Raw genomic sequence first — 12,089 nt, 5'->3', positions numbered from 1 at the left:
CCCTTGTAATTTTAGCAAATTAGGCCTGGACAAAGGAGAAGAGACTCCAGGAAAAAATATTTTCTGAAATGCATTTTAGTTATTTAACTTAAAGGGATTCATTTGTTTTTTAAAATTTTATTTATTTATTTATTTACTTATTATTTTTTAATCTCTACATCCAATGTGGGGCTTGAACTCACAACCCCAAGATCAAGAGTCACATGTTCCACCGACTGAGCCAACCAGGCACCCCATAAAGGGATTAGTTTATTCTCATTTCATTTGGTATCCCAAAAGATGGAACAGAATTTCTGGCAACCCATAAGTAGAATCTGACAAAGGGAACCCTTAAAATTTGGGGACTTCTGGCAGAATCACTTCAATGATCAATTGTATGTTTATGTAATACCGTTATTTTGAAAGGCAAAATTTAAGGAAAGAATTGTATTTTTGTTGCTTTTATCCTGGGGGGTGTGTGTGTGTGTGTGTGTGTGTGTGTGTAGCAGTAAATATAATAGATACAATTGTTATAAAGTTGTAAAGTCTGCATCTCCAGGGCTTGGATTTTTATGTTATTCTTTTTTTTTTTTAATTTTATTTATTTATTTGACAGAGAGAATGAGACAGAGAGAGAGCATGAGAGCGGGGGAGGATCAGAGGGAGAAGCAGGCTCCCCGCCGAGCAGGGAGCCCGATGCGGGACTCGATCCAGGGACTCCAGGACCATGACCTGAGCCGAAGGCAGTCGCTTAACCAACTGAGCCACCCAGGCGCCCGATTTTTATGTTATTCTTACAAATAGATAGATGGGTAGATGATTGGATGGATGGATGGATGGATGGATGGATAGATGGATGGATGGAGAGACAGATAATGTTTTAAAATCTATTTTTTCTTTTTTAAAACAGAAACTGTTGCTTAATTTTGTGCTGCAAGGCCTGCTTCCTAGAGGCATATGGTTTGGGGGCGGCCATAAAAAGCTGGATCTGGAGCCTTCCCTTAGAACAGAGCACTGTGTTTATGATTTAACCATTTCTTGATAGCAGCAGACAGCGTATCATCGACTCTGGAACTCAGAGATGTAATTCTGGTCTTTGACACTAGAAAACAATACCTAATTAAATTGAGCTTGATGTTGTGCACACTCTACCAAACATCCCATCCTCTGGGGTTTCCTTAAAACTTCAGGACCTCAGTGTCTCATGTCATCAGGGCCACCACAATGTACAAGTCCAGGGGTGCCACCCCATTGAGGTCTAATGCCGCACTGTCCCCTGCCCCGTGCTTCTGTTTCCAAGCTCCCCTGGTCTGGGGAAACTCCCCCACCCATCCGTTCCCCCCCCGCCCCCGTTAGGGAGCGCACAACTCTTGCATCCCAGCTGTCTGCCAGTATGTGTTGGTATTGGATTCGGCTTGTCCGCCCTAGTCAGTGCCGGCCACCGAACAGGTGTTTAACAAATGCCTGCTGACTTGAGGAATGAATACATCGGTGATGCACACATCAAATGCTGGGCCTTGCTGTGCAAGCTTGAACACAGATTTGAGGGAGATCTTTTTTTTTTTTTTTTAATTTTAAATAGCAGCATAAGAGGATGGGGGTGGAATTTGCTTTAGTACCTTCAGAGGGTTTTTTCCTCCCTGGCCCATTATGACTCACTACTGCTAACTGTGGAAATTTTAGGGAATAGTGACTCTAATATACTTCCAATTTTGTAGGCTTTCATTGTCAAGATGAGTTCTAAATGAAGGCTAAGCCCCCAAAACAGCCAAAAAAACAAAACAACAACAACAAAAAACCCAAAAACCTCTGCATTGCATAGAGAGGGGGAGGGAACACTGTTTAGCAAAAGATTCTGATTAAGAATCAGTTAGTGTCATCTCTGATGAGCTCCCACCCGCTGGCTTCCCAGTGACTTAGAAGTACAGAAAACATAGGGCCTCACCTGGGCAAAACGACCCCTGATTACAAAACCACCGTGAGATCTAGAACTTTATCTCAGTTTTTCTGGAGGATGAAAATCCTTCTAGTGAGCTTCAACAACCAGATCTTTATTGTCACACTCATCCAGCTGAATAATATGTCCATTTATCTACCTTCCCAACTAGTTTCTTAGCTGCTTGAAGGCAGAGACTGTATTCCCAGGGCCTGGCACAGCTCCTGGCACCAAGTAGGTGCTCAAAAATACTTAGTCAATAACGATCCTATACTAGTCTCGGCAGAGTATAAGCTCACAGAACTGGGAGAAACCTAAGAAATAATTTAATAACTCTCTTCCTTTTCAAGATCAGAGCAGTAAGAGCCAGAGAAGCAAAATAAATTGCCCAGGGTCATATCAGGCTACATTGTAGGATGCTTTTCTTTTCTCCTCAAAATTTTTCTCCTCTCAACGTATAACTCATGGGAAAAATCCAAGAGGGGCTTGAAATATCCCTTTCATGCCTCATGAGTTTCTTCTAAGTAAATATGCCTTTTATAAGTTACAGAACATTAACCTGAAATACATACAAAATGGAATTTGGAGACTTTTACTTGGTCAATTTATTTTGGGGGGTGGAGCCCACAGTTCTCAAATTCATAAAGCTAACACCTCGCATTTTTCTCTGGTGTCTTAAGGGCTTCTTAAAGTCGCAGTCAAGAGGTCCTTCATGTAAAAACCAAACCATAAAATTAAAATTTCAGCATTTTAATTAAGTCTATCAAAGTCCACCAAATTAATTTGCAGCAGCAAAATAAGATGAAATTATGTAAAGCACAGGGATCAATTTATCATCCTACGTAACTCATGATTAACTCAACAAGCTTTTATTTCCATGTCTAGGTGACAGATATTAAGATCCAATTGTCTGACTGCATCATATGAAAAATGGGACTTTCTTTTGCCCCTAAACTGGCCTTCCAAAGATCTAGAAACATATTCTCTCCACAGATGAAAAATGGGCTCTGCTGCCAGGAAGGGGTTGGAGGAGAAGTGGGATGCCCAGAACCAGTGGGCTGAAGGGACATCAAAAGAGCCTGGGACCTCCAGTGCCACACCAGCCCCCAGGGCACCTTCCCAGTGGGCCTACGTACCTTCTAGGCAGCGTGAGTTCCTAATTTCCTAACACCTCTCAGTTCAGGGCAAAGTTTCCCTTGGGCTTTGATCTTCTCTAATGTCTCTCTGTCCCCAGGATCAGGCTACTTGAGGATGGAATCTCCTGATTGGCATGTCAAGAGCCATAGATTCTGCTTAGTGGACAGTCCCTTTCCTTGCTGGGGGCACAGACTCAGCCTAAGCGGGAGCTGTCACAGTGTGTTAAGTGACTAATAAACGCCGATGCTCCATCATGATTTTCAGTGCAATAAGAACTGAGTGCCTTTGGATTCGGTAGCTTCTCAGACTGCCTGCAACATCTCCTCGGCTCTCTGGCCTAGTGGGTCTCGGTCTGCCAAGCATCTGTGGGGGAAGAGTGAAAAGGCAGATTCCTCCAAATACAAAATGGAACTTGAACCTCCAGATGATGGTTTTGTTTTGTGACACACTTGACTGCCTACTCACGGGCATGAATCTGTCGCTTCAAATGGCTTTCCAAAGCAATTTGCTAAAGTGGGCCTTTAAAACACGTCGGGATGAATCATTAAAACATTTCAAGATGACAATACCCCTGGAAGGCAGAAGATGCTGAAGCAAATGGGAGGCATCTTATCTGCCTCTAAGTAAGTGGATAAATTTAAGCAGCAAGGCCTCAGAAACTCTGTCCTTACCAAGTCCCTACCAGGAGTCCCTGAGAGCCTCCCCACCCCCTCACTGACCAAACCCTTTTTTAAAGGGGGCTGCTCAGCATCTTTCGCAGGGTTTCCAAACCCACTTGCGCCTGGAATACAACCTGGGGGGTGCTGATGTATCTCAGGAACCTCAAGACTTCTTCATCCAGGGACTGAGCAGGACCTGCCCATGGCTGGAGATCTATATGCCACCGGGGACCCTGCAAAAGACAGAAAACAGGTCCATGTGTAAAGGGTGGAGGCGCTCGTGGTGGGGGTGACAGGGACACAGACTATCAGTGGGGCTGCACCTCTGCTTTAGCTGCTTGCAGAACGAACATGTCTGAGCACAGCAGTGGGGGGCCTGTCTGGGGCTGCTGTCATTAAGGTCACCACAGCGACAGGGAAGCAAACAGGGCCTGAGAAATTCCAGCTACTGGCTTAATAAGCAAAAGACTGCAAAGGCCTGCAGACATCTGACTTCTGATCCAGAGCAAACTCCACTTGACCCCATCAGGCTCTCCCGACTGTGGCTTTGTATGACACAGCGCCACTCCCCATTCAAAGGAAAACTCCCCTATCTACTACGGTTTCCAAAGCTTCTAGAGCTTCAGAACTCTGCCCCTCCCTAAGGGCCAGTTTTGTTGTTGAGGCATCATAATGCCTGAAATCCTGGGGCCTTCCCCAGCACAGGGAGACGGGGCGGCCCCCCTTGGTGTTCCAGATCTCAGCGTGCCTGGCATCTGGATCTGTGCTCCTGCAGGAGAGGACCCCGAAGCTGTCCCCACCAGTGCTGACAAGGGTGGCCTTCTAGCAAGGGGCTGCCACCTTTTTTTTTTTTTTCAAGTAGGCTCCACACCCAACATGGAGCTGAATGCGGGGCTGGAACCCACGACATGGAGATCACAACCTGAGCTGAAATCAAGAGTCAGATGCTTAACCGAATGAGCCGCCCAGATGCCCCAAGGGGCTGCCACCTTTCAGCAGAGGACGTGAGGAGCTCCCACAAGCAGAGCAGTTAGAGATGAACGCTAGGCCCCCTTTTGTAGCAAGGGTGATGGGATGGATGAAGGGTTAGGGGATCGCAGTGGTCTGGAAGAAACAAAAGTGGGATCCCTCCAGTTGAAGGGAAGCACTAGTCATGAAGTTCTTCCTCGACTTCAAAGTCCCCCACCCATAGTTATCACCGCTTAGAAACCTCCCAGAGGCTCGCTGTGATTCTAACTGGGAGAGTAGGGCTCAGGGTGTGGGGGTGGGGAAGCGAGTGGGTGGAGAGAAGCCCCAGCAGCTGGCAGGGTGAATGTCTGACATAAGGAAAGACTCTGGGTGTCTTGGCATAGGGGTTCCGGCACAGTGCTTAGACTGGGCCCTTAAACCGCTTCTGTGTTGAGGAAGAAGGCAAGGGAAGTTTCTGGGGACAGATGAATGGGCCATTCATGTAAACACATTGTCCTTCACTCAGGTATTACCATGGTCTGAATGTGTGTGTGTGTGTCCCCCTCCCCCATATTCAAAGGTTGAAATCCTAATGACCAATGTGATGGTATTAGGCAGGGGGGCCTCCGGGAGGTGCTCAGGTTATGAGGGTAGAGCCCTCCTGAATGCTATTAGTGCTGTTACATAAAAGATCCCACAGAGCTCTCTAGCCCCTTCCCCCACGGAAGGACATGGCGAGAAGGCAGCAACCCAGAAGAGGGCCTTTCCTGGAAACCAATTCTGCTGGCACCCTGACCCTGGCCTTCCAGCCTCCAGAACTCTGAGCAATACAGGTCTGCCCCTCCTTGTAGTAGCTGAGCGCCCTGCAGTTCTCTAGACTTAACGAATCCTCGCTGATCTCCCACGGGCTGCCTTCTTCTCAGCTGCCAGTCTCCTGGGCGTGTGACCTGGGTCGTCTTAGAGGGGCCTGTGCTGGGCTCAATGCTCTACTGATACGCTGATACTATCTGGAAATTCTTTAATAATTTTGGAACAAGGGGCCTCACGCTTTCATTTTGCACCAAACCCTACAAGTGGTGCAGCCAGTCTGCCCTGAGGGGCACCTTTTCTGGGTACACAGGCTTTTCTTATAGCTGTTCTTGTTCTGTGAAGGCTGAGCAGAGACTCTAATCAGAGAAAGCCTGAGAACATTCATATATCTTCCCAGTAATACCGTCTACCACCAACCCCCTACTTCTTTTCCCTTCTCTGAAGTAGATGCTGATTACCATTTGGTCAAACAATACTGAGGATCAGTCACTCTGTGCCAGACAGAGGTCTACACAGATATGAACAAAACCTGGACTCTCCCACAAAGGGCAGTCTGGTAACTTTGACAGGGAGATGCTGAAACATTAGGGAGAGCAATTCTTTTCAGGAAATTATTTAATTATGAAATCATACATTATAAGCACATTTAAATACAAATACCTCCCAGTTTTGTTTGGTCACGTTCTTCTCATATCACATGAGAGAGTGCCTTGCCACAACACAGTGCTCTTTGGCCAAACCTGTCTAGGCTTGGGGTTTAAAACTCCCCATGTCCTCATCCTATGGCTACTCACAAGTGCCCCCCAGCATCTGGCCCAGGAGCCTCTTGATAAAAATGATAAAGTTCACACATGACGGTCTTCCTTGAAATCAGGGATCAGTAAACTCTTTCTATAAGGGGTGAAACAGCAAATAGTTTAGGCTTTGCAGGCCATACAGTTTCTGTTGCAATTCCTCACCTCCTGCTATAGCTCATAGCAGCCACAGACAGTGAGTAAACCAATGGTCATGGCTGTGTTCCAATAAAATTCCATTTACAAAAATAGGTTGCAGGCTGGATTTGGCCCACACGGCTGTAGTTTGCTGACCCCTGATCTATTTGATTCTAATTTGGAGACAGACTGGCCTAGAAGAGAGTGTTTACTTGAAATAATGCAAGAGAGACAGATTAGGGTATCTAGATTATAACTAACTTTGTCATCTGGGTGACCTGGGCAAATATCAGTCAGAGTTCTAGCAGGATACAGTGGGCTCCTTCCCACGGGCTAATCTGAGAAGAATTTAATAGAAAGACTATTTATAAACGTGTGTGCAGGGTTTAAGGAAATCCTTAAGGAATAATGCAATACCCATGGCTGGTAGCACCAGAGAGCCCTCACAAACCTTCAGCCTGAAGGAACAAGGAGGAAGAGGAATTTGTGGAACCCAGAGTGGGACACTGTATGGAGAAGGCATTCAATAAAGGAACAAAGCAATCCTAGCACATCCAGTCCTATTATATACCCACACTAACTGTCAAAGGCAGAAGAAGGCAGAGAAGAGGGAGGCTATGGTTAGTCAGCCTCTGGGGGTGCAGAACAGGAAGAGAAGGGTGGAAAGTGGATCTGGAGAGGCAAATGGAAGGTCTCCTGCATCGCTTCCTTTGGAAAGAGGCAATGAGACTTGACCAGGGCATCATTCATTCATTCAGTGGACACTCATGCCTCGTGCCAGGCTCTGGGTTACAATTTAACACAGGATAATTTAATACAGTTTTAACCCAATAAATGCAATGCAGTTAGGTAGGGGCTCTGACAGATACCTCTAGAGGGTAAATGGGGTCACAAAGAGATGGAGGACCCAAGTATAACCCCAACATAAATGCCAAAACATACAAATGCAAATTGTGGCAAGCAGTCTCCACCGCAAGAAGCCCTAAAGTTTCCTTAAAGAGATACCCTAAACCCAGCAGGAGCCGCTTAACCTGAGCAAACACACATAAATAACTTCACAGATCAGTAACAGTGAATCTGCATGGTCAATCAGTATGGTAAAACTATAGAATTATCTTCAGGATCCGCAAACAGGATCCTATTGCAATCTGATATTGCTCATTTCCAACCAAGTGTTGACCATGATGCAGCTCAACATGGCAGCCGGAACAGTGACGAGCAGCTGAGGAATCTCAGGTGGAGGTATAATACAGCGAAGAGATGCCCTAGCAGCAATCCAGCTTAATGCTTTGGTTGAGCTGTTTAAAAAACATTTCACATAAAGTAATGTTCTTATTGGAATCAGTCTGACAGCAGTTCGTGATTATTTCCCCAAGGAAACCACTAGCTTTTATCATCTCTTTCAATTATCATTTGTCTTAATTCTCTGGCACACACATCAATATTTGTCCTTCCAAACATCCCGCCGATAGAATTCTCTGAGCCCCTTAAAACACCAGTGGCTGGTGTTTCATAGAACAAGCCAAAAACAAAACAAAACAAAAAATGTTTTTCTTTTAAAAAAAAATTTATCATGATTTTATCCCCCAATAATTCCCTAAATGCCGGCATACACTGTTATCTATATGCTCCAAACTGCATGTGGCCAGAATGATGCTATCCCCATCACTCCCAGGAGGTGGAAACAGGGATTCCCAGTCCTGTCTGCCAGCCCCGCTTCCTCTCGGGATGGGTAAAGGAACAGCTTCAGCAGAAGCGGGTGCTTGTACTATCATTCGGGGCTGGTCTGGCTGTCCCCAGCAGACCTGCGCTAAAATGTCAAATGGAGGCCACACAATGAGCTGCCACAGAGAAGTAGCAACATCTTGAGCCATTGCAGGGACGAGGGCCCCTCTACTCCTTTGCAGTCCGTGGTCCTGCCCCTTGAACCACCAGGCCACTCATACAAAGGAGCCCCTCCCCCAGCACGGATAGGCAGCTCAGGGAAGGCAGGGTTCCAGACTTCTGAGGGAAAGAAGCAGCCCCCACTTTGTTTGTGAAGGCTTTCTCTGGCACCTTCTCCAGGCAACGTGCATTGAAAAGTGAGCTGGCTTCCTCTAGTATGTTTTGAGTGCAGAGAAAAAATTTCCAAAAATTAAGATTAAGGACAGCAGAAGATATATACTGCTAACTCATGTTGTTCTGGGGCTATTTTGCAGACATCTGAGATTCTGCACCCCATGGGGTAAAAAAAAAAAAAAGTGATCACTGAGTCAGTCCAAGGCAGTGCACACAGATAATGGACCTGGCTCAAAAAGACCACAACAAGCATAGCCGTGAGGCTTTCAGATATTTTTATAATTTATGATTTCAGCATTAAATTTGTTTCTTGAAAAAAAAAAGATTCAAGCCAAAGAAACTGAATTCCAAGATTTTACTATTAGAAGATAGTGCAATTCCAAGATTTTACTATTAGAAGATAGTGCAAAAAATAAAGCAATGTTTTAAAATACTTTTTTGCCTACCAGCCTACACTTATGCACATAACAGGAATGTCTCAATTCAAGACCACAAGCCCCAAGCAAAACTGGCTGCATTAAAAAAAAAAAATTATTAAGAAAAGCAGACCCAACCATAACCCGGAAAGAGAGCCATGGATTCTGCTTGGTGCAAAAGCTTTCATTGTCTTGAAATCTGGAATAACAGTTTCCTTCTTCACAGGCAGTTTCCCCCACACACGTGAATGACCTCATGGGGCCCCCATAGAAATTGTCAGACAAGGACCATACCACCATCAGTTACATGAGCATTTTTTTAACATATTTGTGTAAAATACAAATATAAAATAAGCCAAAGGAAGGCTCCTAATAGTCCATTCCTCTGTGTTTCGATGCTACAGTTCTTTAGGGATAAAATTATAGGATGAGTGATTTAAATAGTCAGTTTCTTTATCGTGCTGGTAGAGTGCTTGGGATCTTTTTGTAAAGTTTCAGTACTCCCAAAATGCACATTCCCACAAGTGAGTAAGTTCCAGACAGGTTTCAGAACCAGCAATTTTCGGTTGGGAGAGATGGCCAACCATTGATTGCATTTCAGTTGTGCCCGTGGAAAAGAACACAGTTGTGAGTCCTTGAGTCAAACTAAACAACCCACTGAGCATGTGCTGATGTGCTGATATTGGGGAAGTCTAAGCTTTCACCGAGAAACAAACCCAAAACAAGCAAAATATATTTTTTTTGCAATTGTGTGCTAATTAGGAGCATCTGTTAGTGAGCAGGAAACAAAGATTGAAGGAAATTGTTTATTCCTTTTTAGAAGGAGAAGGGGGTTGTGGGAGTTGTAGGGTTGGGGGGGGGGGGGCACAAAACAGGGCCCAGGGAAGAACCTGGGTCCAGGCGCAGCTGAGAGTATGCGAGCATCAGCCACTACCTTTCTGTAATGCCCTTAGATAATCATGGTTTTTAGGACTTGGCCTGAGTGAGTGTGCAGGGCTCTGTGCGTCTCTGGGGTGGCAGCTTACGCACCTTCCCCTCTGCATGCTCCTGAACTTTTTTCTCACAGTTAGTCCTGCTTCCAAAAGAGCAGGGGTCTCTTTGGGGTCTGCCACGGAAACAAGATGACCAAGGGGACGTCATCGTTTAGAAAGCGTCGCAATAAGACGCACATATTGTGCCGCCGCTGTGGCTCGAAGGCCTACCACCTTCAGAAGTCCACCGTGGCAGATGCAGCTATCCTGCTGAGGGCAAGAGAAAGTATAACTGGAGTGCCAAGGCGAAAAGACGAAACACCACGGAGACCAATCGAATGAGGCAGCTAAAAATTGTATATCACAGACTCGGGCATGGATTCCCTGGAGGAACAACACCTAAGCCCAAGAGGGCAGCATCCAGTTCATCTTAAGGATTTCAATGATTTGTCACACAATTAACGTTCTGGTTTAAAAAGAAAAAAAGAGCAGGGGTCAGTTACACATGTTGTGGTGACATTTAAAATTCAGGTACTCCATGCAAAAATTTCATTTAAAAAAAGAATCTCATGGGGCGCCTGGGTGGCTTAGTCGTTAAGCGTCTGCCTTCGGCTCAGGTCATGATCCCAGGGTCCTGGGATCAAGCCCTGCATCGGGCTCCCTGCTCGACGAGAAGCCTGCTTCTCCCTCTCCCACTCCCACTGCTTGTGTTCCCTCTCTCGCTGTGTCTCTCTCTGTCAAATAAATAAATAAAGTCTTAAAAAAAAAAAATCTCAGTTTCAGTTCTGGATAAAGATGGGTAAGCACACCCCACCCCCCCATCCTGTGTCTTATCCTGAATGCAGCAATAAAACCTGGCCAGAACGTATGGAGCAGTGATTTGAGGAATGTGAAAAGTAAATACCAGCAGGCAGACTGAAGAAGAAGACCAGAATTTGGGCGCCTGGGTGGCTCAGTTGGTTAAGCGACTGCCTTCGTCTCAGGTCATGATCCCGGAGTCCCGGGATCGAGTCCCGCATCGGGCTCCCTGCTCGGCGGGGAGTCTGCTTTTCCCTCTGACCCCCCCCCCCCATGTGCTCTCTCTCTCTCTCATTCTCTCTGTCTCAAATAAATAAATAAAAATCTTTTAAAAAAAAAGAAGACCAGAATTCAAAGTTCACAGAACCTGCAGTGAGGTCACCATTGCTATTTCTTCTGGGGCCCTCTCTCCTGGCCCCTCCTCAAGGCGGCCACATACTAGAAGTGGGCATTGGCACAGACCAAAGCGTCAGGAGAAGCCCCCTCATTCGGGCTCCAGCAGGGAAGGGGTCTCCTAATGCTCAGAGAGAGTGGGGAAAATCCCCCATCTTTTCCTGTCTTTTTTCTTCCTTTTTGCCATTCTAGCATCCCAGCATCCCACTGCAGTGGTAGAAGCCAAGCAGAGGGCCAGAGGCACCTAAAACTCTGAGGAAAGGGAAGCTTACTCTTCGATCTGTGGCTGTGACCCCAAGAGGATGGGGTGAGTCCCCGGTATTTTCTCTCTCTTTCTCCCACACCTTGGCGTTAGACTCAGGCACAGTTACCAGAAGTATGTAGCAAGGCACAGGCAGAGCAGAGGTAACGAAACCCAACCTTTCCGGCCAGAGGTTCAGAAACCACAGAGAACTGGGTAATATGGAGGAAATCGTGGAAAAGGAAAGCAACCCCATAAAGTGGTTTATGAAGTCCGGGGCTCACCCCTGAAATGTAGGAGCATGGATCTGACCCCAGTTAGCATATCAAAGGCTCTGGGAACCCAGGTGACAGACCTTTCCAGGGTCCCAGACTGGACACTGGGTGGCATGCATGTGGGACAGATCGGAAAAAAAAACATCGCAAAGGCTTTGAAAACAGGACTGATATTGAAATCACAATCCCCAGAAGGCTGGCTGAAATTTGAGGCCTGGATCCAACCAGACTGTCTGGGAAAACAAATATATCAACCTTATCTATAGTATTTAAACATGACTCAGACTCTCATAATATAATATACAAAATGTCCAGGATATAACCCCAAACTACTCAGCACATGGAGAATCAGGAACACCCCAACTGGTGTGGGGGAAAGACAATCAGCAGATGTCAATGCAGGCATAACACAGATGCTGGAATTATTTGACAAAAACTTAAAAGCAACTATTATAGAAATACTCCAAGTAGTAAGAGCGTACATCCTGAAACCAGTGGAAAAATAGAAAGTCTCAGCAAAGAAACAGGAGATATAA

The 12,089-nt window shown here is 45.8% G+C and overlaps 1 protein-coding gene and 1 pseudogene across 1 annotated transcript in view; one reads left to right on the top strand and one right to left on the bottom strand.

Annotated features, from left to right (window-relative positions):
* METTL24 (methyltransferase like 24) overlaps window positions 1-12,089 on the bottom strand; it is a 96,186-nt gene that overhangs the window by 57,432 nt on the left and 26,665 nt on the right. The window contains exon 3 of the mRNA XM_044917382.1: window positions 3,846-3,944. Within this exon, the coding sequence (XP_044773317.1) occupies window positions 3,846-3,944 (99 nt within the window). The remainder of the gene's footprint in view (window positions 1-3,845; window positions 3,945-12,089) is intronic.
* On the top strand, window positions 9,997-10,280 carry LOC110583288 (annotated as a pseudogene).

Source organism: Neomonachus schauinslandi, chromosome 8 (genome assembly GCF_002201575.2).
Source record: "Neomonachus schauinslandi chromosome 8, ASM220157v2, whole genome shotgun sequence".
In the NCBI taxonomy this organism is placed as follows: Eukaryota; Metazoa; Chordata; class Mammalia; order Carnivora; family Phocidae; genus Neomonachus; species Neomonachus schauinslandi.
This window is presented reverse-complemented; position numbering and strand designations above follow the sequence as displayed.